Source organism: Rattus norvegicus, chromosome 4 (genome assembly GCF_036323735.1).
Source record: "Rattus norvegicus strain BN/NHsdMcwi chromosome 4, GRCr8, whole genome shotgun sequence".
Taxonomy (NCBI): domain Eukaryota; kingdom Metazoa; phylum Chordata; class Mammalia; order Rodentia; family Muridae; genus Rattus; species Rattus norvegicus.
Genome location: NC_086022.1, coordinates 62,580,079 through 62,600,192, shown reverse-complemented (window position 1 = coordinate 62,600,192; position 20,114 = coordinate 62,580,079). Strand labels below are relative to the sequence as shown.

General features: G+C 42.4%; 1 protein-coding gene across 3 annotated transcripts in view; it reads left to right on the top strand.

The window, feature by feature from the left end:
* Positions 1-16,107: 16,107 nt before the first annotated feature.
* Positions 16,108-20,114, top strand: part of Chchd3 (coiled-coil-helix-coiled-coil-helix domain containing 3) — a 256,512-nt gene continuing 252,505 nt past the window's right edge. For 2 of the 3 annotated variants that reach the window (XM_017592526.3, XM_017592525.3), the window contains exon 1: positions 16,108-16,399. In XM_017592526.3, coding sequence (XP_017448015.1) covers positions 16,319-16,399 — 81 coding nt within the window. In that variant the 5' untranslated portion in view covers positions 16,108-16,318. The remainder of the gene's footprint in view (positions 16,400-20,114) is intronic. The other variant, NM_001106588.1, reaches the window with a different exon arrangement.

Genomic DNA, 20,114 nt, shown 5'->3' with positions numbered 1-20,114 from the left:
TGTTTGTCAGCAGGGTTACCTTGGATGACCGAGTAGTGCGTGAAACCTTTAGCCCAGTTTCTTTCTCGTTTTTATCCCCCTCCATTGCTGAAATAAGCTTGCCTTGGTGTCCTTGCAACTTTCCCTCTCCCCCTTGGGAGGTGTTTCATTTAAAAATAGAGAATCTGGACCTTGTATACGTATGGGCTAAGTTTCTATGCATGAAAACATACGCCAGGCTCCAAACCTCTGTCTTTCTATTCACCAGCCTCTCTTTGGACCAGCTCTCCATTTCTGGATGTACACATCGAGCTTACCAAGAAAAGCTGTGTTCCTCTGATCCTCAACAGGAGGAATCCGAGTGTCCACCGCCCAATTGCTTTCCCTCCCCCACCCCCACAGCTGTCACAGTAAAATAATGGTTGTTCAGCACCTCCTTAATCCTTGGAGCGGTCCTGGTCCTCATGTGTGTTGGGGGAGGACCTTATGTTATTCAACATGAACAAGCTCTGATGCTCTGTGTCGTGTAGTCGGGTCACCAAACTGCTGTCTCACTCATAAGAATATTCCAGTCCCAGTCATGTGAAGCAGGTGCCAGCTAGTCAAGCCTGGTGACCAACTTCACTGGGTGACACTATCTCTAGTTACTCAAACGTTCACCAAGGTATTATGCTGGAGGCATCATATAGGTGTGACTCATGTTTATAGGGAGTCCCCTTTAAGGAAAATAAATGAAATCCCACGATGTGGAAGGCACGCCACTGACAGGCCTTAAAGGAATAGCCAAGGACTTCTTATGAAACAAAGACTTTTGCTTTAAGAAGTCAACATCTGTGTGTCTTGTTGGTGCGGGTCTATAATCCCAGTCATGGTCAAGATAAGGCTAGTCTGCAGAGTGAGCTCAAGGTCAGCTTGGGTAACTTAGTGAGATCCTGTCTCAAATACTGAAAGCAGGAAAAAGGCCTGGAATTTGGTTTGGCGGTAGAGCATTTACCTAGCTTGAGGCCCTGTGTTTGATCCTTAGTCCGGAACCGAAACTCACCAGCAGCTCCCGTGGCAGAGGTCAATGCTTTGGTTTCTGATTTGCCATCTCCCACAGTTACACAAGCCAATTCCTGGAGATAAACATTTGTATCTATCCATGGGAGCAGACACATAACGATGCACGTGAGTCTTATGTATGTGCAGATCTGTGCCTCATCTCTATCTCTATCTATACATTTATTTCTACATCTATCACCCGTGTCTCTCTGTCTGCCACCCTGTGTTCCAGAAGAACCCCAGTGATGCCACCAGTGCCTACTAAAAGAGAGTGAATTGAAGTCACTGTAACCCATGGCCTCTGCTTCCACTGAGCAGTGTCATCAGCCTGGGTATGGTAATGGAGAGATGGGCAGAGCTTGCTGTGGAGTGCCCAGGCCTGTGGGTGAGCTGAGAAGTGAAGGGACTCACCATTTCATGTCCTATTGAACTTCCACACTTCTTTTAACAGCCCCAAAATACTCTTCTGACAACTTTGTAATGTCAACAGGCTATCCTAGTTTATAGTTTCAAAGTAGACTGACTAGGTCTTATCTAAAGATGAGGAGATCTACGATTAAAACCAATGACCAAGGTCTCAGTTTAGGCTCCACTTTACTGATCACAAAACTGAGATTATAAATTGATGTCCGGCTCCATCATTCTGCTGGTTCTTCATAACAAAGAGCATACTTCAGTCACATTAGCCTTTCTTTTGCTGTTATTTTTTTAGACAGGTTCCCATGTAGCCCAGATTAGCCTTGAACTTACTCTACAGTTCATGAACTTCTGATCCTCCTGAAGATACCTCCTACACTCTGCCATTAAAGATGTGTGTCACCATGCCTGAGATAAAGGGTACTTCATTGACCAAGGGTAGGGACCCAGTACGGGCTGAGTATAAAGTTGAATGAGACACAGTCCCTGACTCCAAGAAGCTCATAGTGTATGGGGTTGAGGGAGAGAAGCGGGGAGGTAGTCACTGAATATGACCCTCTACTTTCTTGTCACTCCAGGGAGGTGGGCATTTTACTCAGGGCATTCTATAGATGTTACTTCTGCCTACCTTGGCCTTCTTTCTCACAGGTCATTGTTGAGTAGAATCAGCTTGCTCCAAATGCATAGCTCTGTGTGTCAGGGAATCCTTGTCATCTCAGGGCTGTCAGTGAACAGGGTGAGTGTAATGGGCAAGTTACAGCTTTCTTTGTATACATAGGCAGTCCATTACCCCCAAGGAAGGGCTGGCTCCCTTGCCTTGAGGGGAAAGACATCTGGTAGAAATTTAACCTCAGGAGAAAAAAGGTACTTCAAATTCCTTCAGGGTCAAAGTCTCACCCATCCTTGCCATATTTCCCTCCCTACTTTGTCTTTCTCTGATTTCGTATTCATTAAAGGAGGGATTTTTCAACAAATACAAGGAGGGGAAAAGATGGATTATATAAGGTAATAAAATGATTGAAGCAAGTATTTAGAAAGACTTAAATTAGATAACAGCTACAACAATTAAGAACAAATTTGAAGAATTGCCAAAGTTGATATAAAAGTTTGAAAGAAAAAGCCATTAAAATAAACCAAATTACAATCGATTATAAAATCAATTACATTAAGTATACATTTTGAAGATTAATCAGTTAAAAAGTAGAGGTTAAATAATACTGAGTTTAAAAGAGATAATTAGGGCTGGAGAGATGGCTCAGTGGTTAAGAGCACTGACTGCTCTTCCGAAGGTCCTGAGTTCAAATCCCAGCAACCACATGGTGGCTTATAACCATCTGTAATAAGATCTGATGCCCTCTTCTGGTGTGTCTGAACAGCTACAATGTAAAATAAATATAATAAATAAATCTTTAAAAAAAAGTGATAATTAAAGTGTATTTTTGCAACAAGGAAGAGCATGAATTTACATATGAAGAAGTTCAAGTAAAAATGTATGTGGAAAAAATGTTCAGTCTGATTAACAATGAGATGAATGCAAATTGATGAACTATTGATTTTTACTTATCAATCTGTAACACTTAGAAAATGATAGTATCAAGCGGCAATCACCTCATGTCCCACATGTGGAATGTAGATTGTTTCAGGAAATAGGCAACACCCAAGAGTCTTCACTGAATATAATCTTTTCCCCTAAAATTTCATTGCTGGAGACTAAGAGATAGCTACGGATATGCACAGTGAGGTGTATGCAGAATTTTCATCAAGCCAGTGAGGTGACTCAGTAGGTAAGGGCTCCTGCTGCCAAGCCTGAAGACCTGCATTCTATCCCCAGAACTTAGTGGGTGGAAGGAAGGAACAGACTCCCACAAGTTGTGCCCTAACCTCACAAGAACACTGTGACATATGTGCCACACCTCTCAAGTAAGTGAATACATGTATTAAATAAAAAGTTTAATCGGACCATTATTAATAACCTGTTTTTACAAATTAGGGTTTACATTTCTAAAATCCAGTAAGTAGGACATTTGATAGACGAATGAAAATATTATACAAAAGGATATCATGTAATTACATAGTTGAAAACTATTGTAAAACAATATATTTGATGACACAGAAATGTGGTTTACAGAGAGCAAGATATTTGAAGATAAAAAAGAATGTATTTTTATATTTCAAGTATATTAGCAATAGATAAATAAGGATAGTCAGTATTATATATAGTTCTTATTGTTCATGTTTTATTTATCTACATTTACTGTGACAAACATGTTATTTTAATAAACAGAAGCTACTTACGAAAGACTAAGGAAAATAGGGTAACAGTTTACAAATAACTCCAAATTAAGGAGTTAAAAATAGAATTGATGTAGGTAATATAAATATCTGAAACATATACAAACAAAATAAAATATGATATTGGAAATACAGTGGTGTATTTGAAATCAAGAAGGAAAAAACCTGGCCAGGGAAACATAAGGTCAGTGCCTCACTTTTTAGTAAATGTTAGATGTTATCTATTCAGTTAAGTGCTTTAACTAAAATACTTAACATCCCTGAAGTAAAGTATTCCCTCACTTGAAAGTTTCAATGAATAATAGTAGGGAAAGGGAGGGAGCTGAACCAAGGTTATCTTTTTTTTTTTTTTTTAGCAGCCTACACATTTAGAATCCATTCCTCTTTGAGAAGCCTCTTTCTCACAGCCATGTCTTGAGAAAAAATGATATGTTCTGCCATTTACCAGATGTCAGGATGTAACACTGACAAATAGTTTCTCTGATTCCAACTCATTCTATATAGTTCCTGTCTATTTTCAGGGTCCTAAAGTACCCCCTCCCTTATCCTCTGACATTCAGTTTCCACCTCCTACCCTGGCCAGGGCAGGGCCAGGTAAATAGAGGGACCCTGGCCTTGTGTGATGAATGACTACCCTATGGTAAATATCAGTAACTTGGCAAGCAGAAGGTAAAGTGGTTTATCATACTTTGTTTTGTGTGGCAACTTGCAGCAGAGAAGATACAGGCCTAGAGCCAAGCTGTCTGTCTCCAGTTCACTGCTGTATTCTTTCTTTTTAGCTCTTTTTTCATGCAGGGTTCTTAGGTGATCAAAAAAGAATGTCTGAGGATATATATTCCTACCTGTGCAATGGGTATCGATTCCAGAAGCTTCCCCAGAAAGGCACACTGCACTCCTAGGAGAACCAGGAGAGGCATGCTGATAGGTTTATGTCTTGAGCCTTACTCCCACCCTTGGTTTGAGTTGAGGACGGGACAATCTCATTAAAATATGTATGTATAAAATTTTAAAAGTATATTGCCAAGGACCAGTCTTGGTTTGAAGAGGGGTTCTGAGGAAGGTGTGTTTGGGAGCAGTAGAAACAACTACTTGAAATGAATCATGGGTAGAAGCTGACAGCTCTGTGTCTACTTTGAACTGGCTCTCCAGACAGCTGTGTAGAGCTCGGCTCTTACATATCAAAGCCCAATCTTTAATTTACATATCAATTCAATTATTTACCCAAGTTCCCTTTTGATTATTCTATAAATCAGCATTTTATGACTATAGCTTCTTGATTTCTTGAAAGAGACTACAAGTACATTTTTTTAACATAGCAAATTAATTCAGAGATCTGTCTGCCATTGTAAGCACAAACAATAAGCTAGATGGGTGGGATCCCATTCCAAGTTCATCGTTCCCATTATTGGTGGTCCTAAATTCTCTCTATACCTGGCTGAACTTGAACTCAGGAATCTACCTGCCTATGTATCTTTCTGAGAAGCTGGCTTGTTAATTCATCTGTCTTTGTTTTTTAGGTCTATGAAGCCCCTTATACAATTCATATTTCATTCTCATATTTTGCATATTTTAAAAATGATATATTTTGAATGCTTGTTTTCAGAGTTTTTTCCCACAGCCTTAAAGGCTATCTTTAAGGTCATAGCATTTTCCATTTTGTTGAGGACATTAGACACACCCTTGTCTCCTACACACATTCTGTTTCTAATTGTCATGGAGTCATTAACCTTGGCAGGGAGAATATTTTCCAAAGGAGAAACAAAAGTAAATTACATACATTACTATACAAACAAGCCTTACACCTAGCAACCATCAGAGGAGACCCATGCCTTGCTGGCTATGCTCCAGGGATGGGAACTAAGTCATTCTGTCCCTTCTGCAGCAGCCATGCAACTCAGCAGTGTGTATGTGTGTGTGTGTGTGTGTGTGTGTGTGTGTGTGTGTGTGTGTGTATAGTGGGTGGGGTGGTGAGGTGCATACCCATGTATGTGAGTGCAGGTGCTCAGAGAAGCCAGCAGAGGACTATGGATCCCTTGAGGTGGAGTTACAGACTGTTGTGACCTGCTCATTCTGGTACTAAAAACTAAGCTTGGGTCCCTTAGAAGAGCCATAAACGCTATTAAACATTTGGTCTTCTCTTACCCTTTCCAACATATGTTCGATAACTGCTTCTTTGGATCCACAAACGTGAAACTTGAAAACATAAAGGTCAACTCTATTTATGCTTGGATACCTATGTGATCCTGGCACCACCACATGGTGGTAGATTACCAACTGTTAATTAACTAGGCCCGAGAGAAAATGCAAGTTCAATTTTATAATGTTTGCCTTTCATGTGACTGAGCTGTTCACATGCTCTTTGATTTCAAATCGTCAGGATGCTGTATCCGAATCATCTAAATCAGCAAGTATCACTGGGTGTGGGAGCTGACTGACTCCAGCATGCCTCTTTTTCAAGTTTCTCTGTGACATTTCCTCCAATTTCAGATGATTTAGGACATGTCTATCCCATGGATCATCTTCTGATTCTCTCTTTTCACAGGTGAATGACTATAATAGACCTAGAATGTTCTTGTTAATTATAAAGAACCACAAATCTCAATTTTGTAGTAAAGGATTCAATCAACCCCTAAGACATGTTCACTCAAACAGATCTCTCTGTCTTGCTTTCCCTCTACCTCCAAATTAAAAAAAAAACCAAAAACAGGGGTTGGGGATTTAGCTCAGTGGTAGAGCGCTTGCCTAGCAAGCGCAAGGCCCTGGGTTCGGTCCCCAGCTCTGAAAAAAAGAAAAAAAAAACCAAAAACAAACAAAGAAACAAAACATTAATTGGAGTCTTGCTTAATTTCTCATGAACAAGTGAATGAATCTTAAATATAGAGCTTAATAAAATTTTACAGATAGGTACATGACACAGGAGACACATAGATATTGACTAGAATCTCTGTGACATAGCAGACGTTTTTCTGGTGCTCCTCTTAGGTTAGGTGAGTTCCACTTACAAAGGTAAATATTTTCTTTTACTGTCAGTTGTGTGTGTGTGTGTGTGTGTGTGTGTGTGTGTGTGTGTGCATGCACTTGTACTTGTACAATACATATATAGAGGTCAGAGGACAACTTGAGTGAATCAGTTTCTCTTATCACCATGTATGTGGGTTGGTGAATCAAACTCAGGCTGTCAGTTCTGATACAAGTACTTTTATGAGCTGAGGCAGCTCACTGCTCTAATAAGATATGTTTTCAATGTTCTTTTCCTCTCCCCATGTGGTTGTGATTGATCCCACAGCTTTGGGCCCATGGGCTCGACCTGTAGGCTTTGCTCTGTTCTTAACAGGATGTGAATGGCCTTATGCAGCATATATTCATTTGTATTTTCCTTCATTAGCTCAGCAGCATTCCTATGATATTCAGCTATGTTAAATTTAATAGTAGTTATCAGTTTTGTTTTCACCGTGGTAAAGCCTTTCCTTATACAAATATACCACCATTGTGACACTCTTAAATCAGTGAGCCCTTGCATTGTTTCCTGCCTTGCAGTTTGAGTGAATGAAGATCTATGATGGATTGTCCTCTATGTCAGTATTTCTCAACCTGTGGTTATTGAACCCCTTTTGGGGGAGTCAAATGACTCTTTTACAGGGGTTACCTAAGACCATCCTGCATACCAGATATTTATATTATAATTCATAACAGTAGCAAAATTACAGTTATGAATTAGTCATGAAAATAATTTTGTGGCTGGGGGTCACTACAACAGAGGAACTGTATTAAAGAGCATTATGAAGGTTTGGAACCATCCCTCTACATGTTTTTGGCAGACTTGAGTTCTTGTATCTGTTATATATATTCCCTGAAATGGGACTGCATGATCAGTTGATGAATCGTGTGTAGCCTGTGGAATCCCCACAGGGAAGGAACCTGCCTTTATTTTGGACCTGTTACCCCTGTAGCTAAGGTCTATATCAGCACCTCAAAACTATATACCATTGCCATCTCTGATATGCTTAGATTTTTAAAAACCTACTTTTAATAAGGATTCTCAAATGCTTTACCTCCCCCTTCTAGCCCACCATCCTAGGGTAGGGGAGAAAAGACGGTAAAGAGGGCAAGGGAATGTGGACCTGTTTAAAGGTAGTACTTTGGGGCAATTTCAATTTCCATTTGTCAGGATACTAGCAGACCAGTTCAGTAGTGTCAGAATACCAAACACAAATCAGCAGCAGTGGCATGATCCAGCAGAAACAGCTAGGCCTCTGCCAAATCAGCACAAGTCAGCAGGAGTGACCAGAGCCAGCCATGATGCCAGCAGAAGTTCTCTTCTGTGCCTGTCTCAACAATGTGGAGATAAGGGAAGACACAGAACAAAGAAGTATTGCAAGGCTAGCCTATGCAAGTGCCCGATCACTGTCCACTGAGTTCTGTTTATGTACACACTCTCCAAACATCTCGTGTCTTCCCATGGGTCTTGCTTCATCAAAACATCACATGAGTCTGCATCACGTGACATATCCAGAAAGTTCCACTTCAATCTACATTTAATAATCCCATCTGCATTGGTTCCAATGACTGCTGCAATGCCCTTTATCAGGTCTCAGAATCCTGGCAGGAGAGGCTCCTGAGGGCAGTTTCCATCACAGAGGAATTGTAGGTGGTGGCAAAGTAGTAGACTGAATGGTTCTGATGTCACTGGGCATCACAGACTCACTGAGCAACTCAGTGATTTTTCTCTGGGTGTGAGCTCTATCATTTGCAAAATAAAATGAAGGCTAGGGACTGGGGAGATATCATTCAGCAGTTATGAGTGTGTATATACTGTTCTCAAAGAACCAAGTTCAGTTCCCAGCTGTCCATGCTAGGCTGCTTACAACTGCCTGAAATTCCAGCATTAGGGGGGATCCAACTCCTTCTTCTGGCCTCTGTGGGCACTTGAATTCATGTGCACCCCTTATGTATATATGATTAAAAGTAAAATTTTTAAAAAATGAAAAAATTGGAAAAGGTGATCAGATGGTCATAAAGGTTATTTCCACTTCAAATCCCATGAGAATACACTGTCCAATCTCCTATTCTGGGCTAAGGGTTAAGATTCTTTTCTTCACTCCATTTGCTTGTCAAATTATAGCAACTAGAGTGTTGAGGGTTGGGGTAAAGAGTTTGCTTTGGAATATAGAAGCAAACCTGAGTTTTACTGGCATTGGGAGATCAGTAACATGCTTACCATGGATGGTCCTGAGGTGGGACAGAATTGAAACAAACATCCTGGGCTGGGTACCAGCGTCTTAGTGTGCACAGCTGCTCTTTCTACAGGATTAGCATCAGTAAACATGCATTTCTCTGCCTGTCCAACCTCTCAGCGGAAGCGCTCCTATAACCTTGATGCATTTCAAGCATTTGTTATTTGGAAGCAAAGAGGCTAACAGGCTGCATTTCAGAAATCTCTCAAGTTCCATGACAGGTAGATATTGTTAAAGGGTTAGGAGAAGGTCCCTGTGCTCTCAAGTAAAAATGGCTTGAAAATTCATCAAGGCCAGAGGAGCCATTCAGGAGAGATGACAGATGGAATGTTTGTGCTTGTTTAAGGGATCGGGATGAGAGATGAGTCTCTTCTGACTTATGCTCCGCTCGTCAGAGATGATCACTCTAATCCTGTGCAAAGAAAATCAGAGGGCCTTGGGACCTTGGCAGGGCTCGAATTTGAAAGAGATGGGAGCTAGGCAGGGTTTGTTTCTTCTTGTCTGTGCTCACTTCTCCCCATCAACCCCTCCCTCCACATCCTTACCCCAACATTCAATATTCCGGCCACTATAATTTGATGAGCACACAGAGAAGAGAAAAGAAATGAGATGTCAGAGAAAAACTATAAAAATGAAGAAGGCCAGGTAGAGTTTCCAGGCAGTGACAGAGAGTGTCCACTTAGAAACCGGCTATAAATGGTGTGAGGCTTTGCTCTAGAATAAACTTTATGCCAGGCATACCAGGAAATTGTGGAGCATTGTCAAGAGTATGGCCCATGTGCAGAATTTATTTTAGCTATGTAGTGTTAATTGGTATCTATCTGTTAAGTAGAATGGTCATCAGGGCTCACCCTATCGGAAGGTAAATAAATATATATATTTACTATGAGCCAGACATTAACAGTGAGGGTTCTGTCTGCTGGAAGCTGGAGATGGACAGAGAAGTTCTTGAGAAGTGAGGGGCCGCGCTCTCATGATTTTACCCATTACATGGGTAGCTCAGTGAAGATGGTGGTTCGTGCTGTTACTGGTACGTTTTATGCCAAAAGCCGCATCTTTATCCCACGCTCGTTAATGCTGCTTACTTACTGCGACTTGTTTTATGCTATTTTGAGTTTGTAATCTCCTTAAATGTACTACTTAAAATTCTTATATTCCAAATATGTCACGGGAGCACATGTGCATTCACATACACACACACACACACACACACACACACACACACACACAGACACACACACACACACACACACACACACACACACAAATGCCCACATGCAGGGAGAACGACTGTTTAGCATTTCTCTGTTTTCATATGGCTTCCTGTATAATAGATGGGAGGAGTTTGAAAGCTGGGACTCTGTGACAGCCTGTCAAACCATGTCCTAGTCCATACTTTCAGAATGTGCTCATCTCGTTTGAGTCCGCCCGCAGTAGCTCTTTCCAGTGATTTTAATTGGCTAGCTATAACTATGGCAACTATATGGCCTAGATTTTCCAGCATTATCCTGGTTTCAAGGACTGTGTTTAATTGTCTCTCTAAGTACACGACTAATGTCAGGGCAACCGCTTCAATTTGTAGCTCAGGAAGAAAGACTGGTATATCTACATTCGATTTCGGGCCGGGCCATCAATTCCAAGTGCTCTGCTGTGTAGCGGCAGTGCTCCTGAAGAGCTGTGAGAGGGCCCTCGTCATGTGATGAAGAACACACTCATTAGCTCTGCTGGCCAGGGACCAGGACCTGGGCCGTCTGCCTCCTCAGGCATTGTCGTTTCACCTCTGCCTCCGCATGGCCCAGTGATTAGGGACAGCCAAGGGACTTGTAAGGGAGCAGCTGAAGAGAAGATTTTGCTTTTAGCAATTTATGCTTGAAAGTTGGGGATGGAAAATCAGAGTGTATACTACATGCCTTCTTCCCACCAGAAAGGTCTTGCATCCCAGATGAATAGTTTAAAAGTCTAGGTGGCTATTTTCCACCCCCACCTCCCAACCCCCCAATGGGAAGGATGACTGGAAACCATTTCTTTCCCGCTCTCTCTCCATCCTTCCTCATTTCTCTCCCCTGCTTCCCTTTCCCCTACCATTTTTTCCTTCTCCTTACTTTTCTCCCTCCCACCATTCTCTCTTCCCTACCTCCTCTGTTCTCTTCCTTTCTGTACCTCCTTCCCTCCTTCCCTCCCTCCTCCTTCTTTCCCTTCCTCTCTCCTCCTTCCTATCTACCTTGCCTTCTCTCTTCTTCCCCCTCCTCTCTGAGCCTCCCTTCCTCCTCTCTCTTTCTCCCCAGGGTTTGATGTGGCACAAAAGTAAGAAATGACACAGAACGAGGAGTTGGAGGGCAATACTTTTTTAGTGGCTGTATTAGTTAGGATTCTTTAGAACAGTGGTTCTCAATCACCCTAATGCTGCGACCCTTTAATACAGTTCATGTGGTGATGGCCCACAACTATAAAATTATTGTTATTGCTACTTTATAACTGTAATTTTGCTGCTGTTATGAATTGCAACGTAAATATATGATATGCAGGATATCCGATATGGAACACCAAGGGGGTCGTGACCCACGGGTTGATAAATGCTTCTCTAGAGGAACATAACCTTTGACAAACCTACAAAAAAGGCCGTTTAATATATTGGCTTGCACAGTGTGGTCTGGGTAGTCCAACTACAACTGTCTGTATACAGGCGAAACAAAGAACTATGTAGCTGCTCAGTCACGAGGCTGACAGTCTCAGCCATCCTGGCCTGACACTGTTACTGGTCTTCAGTCCACACTGGAGGGAAGACACTAGGCTCAAGTGTCAGCAAATATGGCCACAGCAGTGCCAGCAACAGAATGGAAGCCCGCAACAGCAAGGAGGAAAGATGATCAGGGAGAAATCACTAGCTGTTCCCTCTGACCTCCTTATATCTGGGCATCTGCTGGAAGATGCCCCTCCCCCCACACACGAGAGGAGTGCTCTCACCCTTATTTCCCCCAGAAATATTCTCACTGACCCACCCAGAATGTGTCTCTTACTTGATTACAGATCCAATCAAGTTGACTGTCAAGCTTAGCTATCACAGTAGCTAAGGTTTGTGAAGAACTAGGCCCTGAGTCCCTGAGTCCCATCTATGCTACAGAGGACAGTGTTGTTCTCTGCCACTCTTCCTTAGGACTCCAGTTTCTGGGGTGGAGACTGAGGGGGGGGGGTTCTGGGATGCTCTGCTGATGTTTGGTAGGTTCATGCCACGAGGAAGAGTCTTTGGTAAGGCTATTGTTATGCCAGGAGCAGGTAGAGGGGAGCTGGAGGGCAAGCAGGAGCCTCGTTAAGACCAGCCATTTTAAAGACTTCAGCTGAAAACTTTCTCAGAGTTCAGAAATTTATGGAGGCGTGAGTTTCTTGAGTTGTGGGACTAAGCTGTAAGTTACTTCATGCTGGTCTCCCTGTAGACTGTTATTTCACTAACCAAAGATCCTCATTTATTAAAAACTATTTTATAATTTTTTTTACATCTATGCAATGTATTCTGATCATGTTTATTTCCCACTCTCCACCATTAGCCACACCCTTCAGATCCTCCCACAGGATTTCTTCACATTTCGTGTCCTCTTTTTAAAAATAATTACTTTTTTAAAAAAAAAATGTATAACCCACTGTCATTATGCACACAGCTGTGAGGCTATCTAGTGGATGGTAGGCGGCATACCTGGGGCCATTCAACTGAGGAGAAAGGACTCTCCCTTCCCTAGAAGCAATCACTTGCCTATGACTCCTTATCTAGGTCTTCATGAGCCCTTCAGCACCAATGCTGGAATTTTGATTGATTTGATATTGTACAGATAACCACAGCTGTAGCAGCAGCAGCAGCAGCAGGGGAGGAAGAGAGAGGGGGTGAGGGGGGAACCTGTATGTGTACATATGGAGGCCGGCATTTGATATCACGTTGTCTTCCTTAGTACCTTCTCTATCTCAGATTTTGAGACAAGGTCTCATCACTGAATCTGCAACTTAGCCTTTCACTGAACTGGCCAACTAAGAAGCCCTAGGAACCCAATCACTGTGCTTTACCTCTCTCCTAGCTTCTTACGTGGGTGCTGGGGATTTGAACTTGGGTCCTTATGGTTACAGCCATCTCCTTACCCAGCACGCACTTTTTGATGTTGAGACAAGAGCTTTGCCCATGCTAGCCAAAGGCTCTGCCACTGATTTCTGCCTCAAACCCCACCTTTTTATTAAAAACCTTTCACATTTGACTTTATTGAATGCTAAATAAATTTTCTGTCCTTCTTTATTAACTTCCATGTCAAAAAAGATTATTTTAAGTGCACAAAACAGTCAGTTTGGTAGAGCTGTAGAGCCGTTGCCATGAACTAATTTTAACCTATTTCTATCAACAGCTCTGCCCTGAAACATTGTACCAATGAAAACTCCATCTTCCTCTCACCCTCCCAGGCCCCAAACACAACCTACTTTTGCTTTCCAAAGACTGGCTTATTCTGCACACTTCACTTAAATGGGATCACATAACATATAGTCTTTCTGTGTCTAGGTTTTTTTTTCTTGGGAAGAGTTAAAAATACATTTATTTATATCATGTATCTCTTATGTCTATCTATCTGTCTGGGTTCCAAGTACATGCCTGGTGCTTGCGGAGCTCAGAGGAGGGGTCTTGTCCTTCAGAACTGGAGTTACTAGCAGCTATGATCTGCCACAGGGATTCTGGGAACTGCACCTGAGCCTCAAGGGCTCAAGCATTGAGCCTTCTCCCTAGCCCCTGGCGTAGTGTTTCACGGTATGACATAACATTGCGGTTCTTCCGTATTGTAGCGTATCCCAGCACTTTGCGCCTTTTTATTATTCAACGCTCTTCCGTTATCTGGAGGTGCTGAGTCATGTGTATCCATTTATCAATAAGCGGGCATCTGAGCTGTTTTCGATGCTGTTCTTGATGGACTTGATACCTTTATCTCATTTCTGGTTTGCTAGTTGCAGTGCACGGAGATGCACAGGAACGTTTCTGAACTTACATTCTGCAACCCTGCTGAACTTTAAGAAATTACTTTTCTCGGTGGATTCTTGGAGATATATATATTTTTTTTTTCTATTTATAAGATCGTGCCGTGTGTGACAGAGGCAGTTTGACTTCTGCCTTTCCATCTGGATGTTTTCATTTTGCTCACGGTTCCTGTGTCACCTCTCTCTAGTCTGCCGTGATGTTTCCCAGCTCAGACTCATTACCCAAGCTGCTCTGCTTCTCCTCTTGTACGCTGTGAACTTCACACTGAAACTCGAGAAAGCCGTGAGGAAAGGGAGGGAGTTGTCATTGTGGGCATCCCCTAACACCCTCATAAGATGTATAAAAGTTTTTAAACGAAGATTTCTTTATTGTTGCTTGAAATGAACTAGAGGTTTGAAAGCATTCTGGATCCTTTGCCGAAGAGACCACCTGATGCTTTTTGTGCTCTAACGGAAGGCATCCACTGCTGTCTCAGGCTTGGCCTTCACCCTTGTTAACAAGTGGTACTTTTATCTTCCCACTCTCTGTATGGAAGCCTCTAATTTCGTAAGTTTATTGAGTAACTGCTGTATGTAGCATCCTCCAATACGTGACATATATGGGGTAGGAAGGGAGGTGGCTGTGCTTGTGGATGGGGAGGACCCAATGTAAGGAACGGCAATCCCTGTGTATTTGGGTTCTCCACAGAAGCGAGCTCAACTGTGATGTGAGGTGAGGACAAGGAAAGGAGCAGACAGTCTTGAGACTGCAGGGGAGTGTCACGTGACTTAGAGTGGGTATGATGAAAAGAACAACCTGATGAGACGAAGGGACGCTGCTCCTGAGCAGGGATACAGCAATGGGAGAGACATAGTGTCTGCTGTACGGAGTCTGACATACTGACAAATGACCGAAGCTCAAAACTGTTTCTTTAATGCTGTGGATCCCTTTGGCCTAGGAGGATGCCGTGGTGTACTGTGCTCTGTGTCTTTTAATGTTGAAGAGGACAAGTTGAAAAAAACGTATTTTTGTTCAGCTAGTTTTGTTCCCTCCCCGTCTCCTCCACTCTTCTTCACTCTCATTTTTTTTTCTCTACCCCGACACGGCTAGAGCCTGGGGCATTGCACATGCCACTGGGCTACATCTGCAGCCCCGTCCATCTAATTTCTAAACTAGAGGGTATTTCTCTGGTTCCATAAGTCTAAGATCATATTGTACTTTTAGCAACAGTGTTTAGCATCAAACAAACAAACAACCCCAAAACAAAACAAAAAACAAAACCAAACAACAAAACCAAAACTGTCTTTAGCTCTACCTCTGTATCTCCTAACGTTTTTAGACTTCTTGAAGGTACCAAACTACAAACTTTCCAAAGCACATCATCTCGACTTTGTCTAACGCTGCTTTAAGTCCTCCATAAATCGAATACTTTCCTTTACCTAATCTTCCTGTGATCTAACTTATGTAAGCGAATAGGAGACACAGACGTGGGAAGCAGTGTTCTGTATCTTCGTGTAAATAATTTTTTCCTGTGTATTTTCGCACGTAGAAAAGTTCTACCTTAAAAGTTTCACGTCGGGGCTGGGGATTTAGCTCAGTGGTAGAGCGCTTACCTAGGAAGCGCAAGGCCCTGGGTTCGGTCCCCAGCTCCGAAAAAAAAGAACCAAAAAAAAAAAAAGTTTCACGTCACACAGACTGACAAATACCTAAGTCATAAGATAGGAACGTAAGCAAATGTAGTCCCAGCCCCTTTAAGTTTAGTCTAAATGGCACAGTAAGTTTAGTGAATTTGAGTATATTAGGGGAGTGCATCTTCCATATCTTGCTTTGAGTTATTTGGAGAGTCTGTGTCTACTTAACTTATCTAAGATTCTTTAGTAAACTGCAAAGCAAAGTGGTTGGGTGAACAAACTTCCTTGAGAGACCAGTAAGAGGCCTACAGGGCCGTCAAGACTACAACTCCCAGAATGCTCCGCTCACTTTACCGTTTAGGGCCTGAGACCTGTCACAGCAACTATTGAGACCGATCGAGACTACAATTCCCATAATTCTCAGGGGCCCCGGAAGTCCTGTTAAGTACCACCTGTTGCCATAGCATCCGGGTCCGGTCCAGCCAATCCTAGTGCACCTTCTGATAAGAGGCGGGCAGTTTACTACTTTGGCTAACCCGAGGTGCCTTGCTTCTCGCACGTGACCGGAGGAGGCGGGCTTTTGGGACCGGCGCCTTCTCCTTGCTCTTTGGGGTCGTGGCCTTGCTCCTACCCGGCAAGGGAAGCGTCCTGGGCTTTCACGCGCAAGTGTGCGCGTGGGTCCTGACGTGCTCGTAGGTCCACGCTCAGGTCCACGCTCAGACTCTGCGGGGACAGAAGCTGGAGCCATGGGCGGGACCGCTAGCACCCGCCGGGTCACCTTCGAGGCGGACGAGAACGAGAACATCACGGTGGTGAAGGGCATCCGGGTGAGTGCCGTGGGCGGGCGGAGGGCAGTCCTTGAACTCGGATCCCAACGTGGAGATGTGTCTGGGACAGCTGCACCTGCTTTCTCCGCTCTCGGCCTGCCCTGCTGTCCCGCTAGAAATCTGGGTCTCTGGGAAGAAGCTCGTAGTTTCAAGACTCGGAACCTCCATTCAGAGAAAGTTCTTGGTTGTGTGCTAGGAGCCATGCACTGTGCTGGGCTGGTGGTGCCAGGTCACCACAGTCGTCCTTGCTCACTAGTTGCAGGACTTTATTGAAACTCTTGCCTTACTATGGCGGCCTGTGTGTCTTCTGTACACGACCCGAGCCCCTCTTTTCCACGCACGTTTCAATCTCAGAATGCATCGCTGTTTTAAGGATTATTCTTATTTGCCTCTGCTAATCTATGCCCCTCTTCTGGTATCACCCCTTCCCCCAACACATACGTACACCCATGCATTCAAGTCATTCCTGACCCAGCTGGCTAATCTGGCCCTGGCGCTTTCCCTTCCACCTGATAATGTCGTTTTCCCAGGCACTTCTCCTGTGGTTTGTTAGCCCAAGTTTTGAACCTGGCCCAGTTACTGCAGGCCTACAACTGCCAGCCTGGTCCTTCAAGGTTGTAGAGCTAAGACAGTAAGTTCGGAAGGATTCCTTGTAGAGACTTCTTAAATGCCCTCTGCGTGTACTTGATACATGAACTGAAAACTTGAATTTCCTCTAGAGTGTTAGTATACACACTAACAACTTTAATATTCTCCTTTGCCCCTGACTTTGGAGCTTCGTGGTTTGGGAAGTACACTTACTGGTACCTAGTAAATAAAGCATTATGGCTCCAGAAGGTTTTAGAAATACTTCATATTTTTTGTCTACTGTTTTTACACAACTACTCCTAATTAACTATGTAAGGAAATAAAGCTTTAAAAACGTTTCAACTGTTTGAAAAGTTTTTCCTTTGAAATTTGTTAACCTTGGAAAGAACTTTATTAAAGTTTTCTTGATTAGAAACTCCCGACTGTTGAACTGAGTTTTTGGGTCTGTGACCAGCAATTCTCACTATTCTGGTGATAGAACTCTTTGCCTGCTGTGGTTTAGTTGTTACTTTTTGTAGTAAGATAAGAATTACTGGAGAGTTGAGTTTTATTCAGAGATGGAGAAAAAACAAAAGAAAGTTGATTAAAGACTTTGATGTTCCACACTAGAGAGTGAAAACTTAGGAAAAAAAAAAGCAGAAGAAGAAAGTAAATTTCAGGTGAGAAGATTTTGTTTAGAAAAATGCATTAAGTCCATGTCCTCATGTTTCAATACAGACAGGCCAGTAACAAATTGAAAGAGTTTGGGCACAGCATAGAGATTTAGGTAGGAGATGACGACGTAGGGTATCGTGAAGGGCATGGCAGTAGGAATATGCATTTCACTCAAGTGGTGAGATTGTTTTAAAGAACTTTTGTAAACTTAAAAAAAAAAAACTATGGCCTTCAGCCACACAACTTGACATAAGCTTCCTTTTTCAGATACATTTTATTTCTATTGTAACAGTCCAGGCACAGGCAGGCTCATTTTGGTTTGTATATTGCTCTTCTGCAAATGCCCTTGGCAAGGTTCTCCTTTGCTTCTGGTCTTTTCAAGGATTGCCTGTAACCTCCTTGAGCATCATTTAGTTTTCTTGTTCTTCAGGCTGGTGGAGCTGGGTACATCTCTCAGATCTTTTTTTTTTTTTTTTTTTTTCTAGCTCTTTTTTTCCTAGAAGTCGCATGGGCTTCTTGACACTGTCAGTTTTTTTTTTTTTTGAGAACAAAATATAACCTGTAGCAGCTTTTCTTAAAACTGGTGTGCTGTTGAATTGGGAGGACTTGGGACCATTTTGGGTTCCTTGAGATCATGGACAGGAGAAAGCCAACTTGGAATTAGGCTGACATTTTTAATGGCCTGTGACTCTGGCCAGGTCACTTCTCTGAATACACATTCTTATTCATAAAGTGGAATGTTATCACTTCCTTTGGTTAGGGTAAGATGATAAGGTTTGTAAAACACCTGTTGAATCGCAGGCTTTTAGTTGATTATTATTATTAATTATTATTTGAGGTGCTGGGACTTGAACTTAGGTCCTAGACAAGCACTGTACCATTGATCTGTATATTTCCAAGCTGCTTTGTAGATTTATAAGTAAGCAGTCATTATGATAGGGTTCCTTTCACATTTAAAATTACAAAGTTCTTTGGAAGTGCATTGGAATCCAACAATCCTGGGTTCAGATCTTTGTAGGATTTAGTGTAGCTTATGATGGACAAGTCACCTTTGATTCCATTTCCCTCTCTGGTGTCTGACTGTAACTGCATGTTAATGAGAATGTGGTTATGCGTGTGTACCTAGTCCTGTGCTTGGAATTCCTCAGAGCTGAAGCTCAAACCCAAAATAACTAAAGAGGAGAGCACGTTATGTTTCAATGAGAGACCCTTACGGGGTAGACTGAGGCTCCTGAGATCATCCGTTCCCTATGTGAGTCTTGTCAGTTTCTTTTGACTGCTCTGGGTGCTTTCCAGGCACAAGAGCAGTATTCTTAGTGTGAAAGCAAGGCTTTGTCTTTTGTCAGTTGCTAAAACATGGGCAGATGAGGCCCAAACTTCAGTTTTGCATTTTTATGGGTTAATGCAACTTGACTGAATAGGCTTTTTTACCCCCAATTTTGATCAATTTTATAATGTTTAGGATCTACGAGTCTACCAATAATTCAGTACCCACTACTGGAAAACCAGTTTGTATTCTGTTCCATTGATGAGGATAGCAATTTCGTCTTCAGTTATCCTAATATGAAAGAATAGCATTTAGTGAGCAACAGAAAACTTACTAAGTAGGCTGAGTTTATTGATAGATCCTGAGTATCCATGTTTTTCTTGCTGAGGTGCTTATGGCCTGTAACTACAACTTGAAACAGTGTCAAGTTTCAAGTTTCTTGTTGGCAGGCACTACTTTTTATGGTATTATATATGCTCTCCCTCTTTCCCATATTTTGAGTGGTTGCTAGTATTGTTTGTCCTCTGTAAAACAGCCTGTATTCTTTCCTGGTTTCAGTTTTGCATATGGAACTACTACTCATGTAGACTGAGTGAACTCTCTCTGAGTCTCAGATACATTTTCTAGTGATAGAAAAACATGCACTTTTATTACTCACATTACATGTGCTTAATAGGATTTTTGTGTCCACCTGCTGTGCCTGCTTAGAAAGTATACTCAGAACCCAGTCTTTCACAACTTTTTCTAAAACATCAGAGCTGTGAGTGAACTCTTCAGAGCAAATGTCAACTTCAAAGAGTATCATTTTCAAAGTTATACTTATCACTGTTTCTGGCATAACGAGTCTCTAGCTGGCCTTGAAGGTACAAGTTGACATTCACAGGAGTCTCTCAGAGTACTATGCACACCTCTGTGAAATACACCCTGTGCTCTGGCAGATGTTGGTAAACAACAGCCCCCAACTGAAGAGGTTTCTTAATGTGGGGTGCTGTCTAGGGTTCTTCAGAGCTAGTGAGGGTTATACATTTATTTCGTTAGCCATGGGGACTGTGAGTGATTTAGTTAGCTGATAGAGAATTGGTCCCTTTCAACTTTAGGCTCTGTGAATATATTGGGACATCTTAAGCTTTCTCGGATTCAGAACACAGTAGCAAGCTATATGTGAACTGAAAAGAAAATGTTTTACAGAAGTGAATCTGTGTGTTT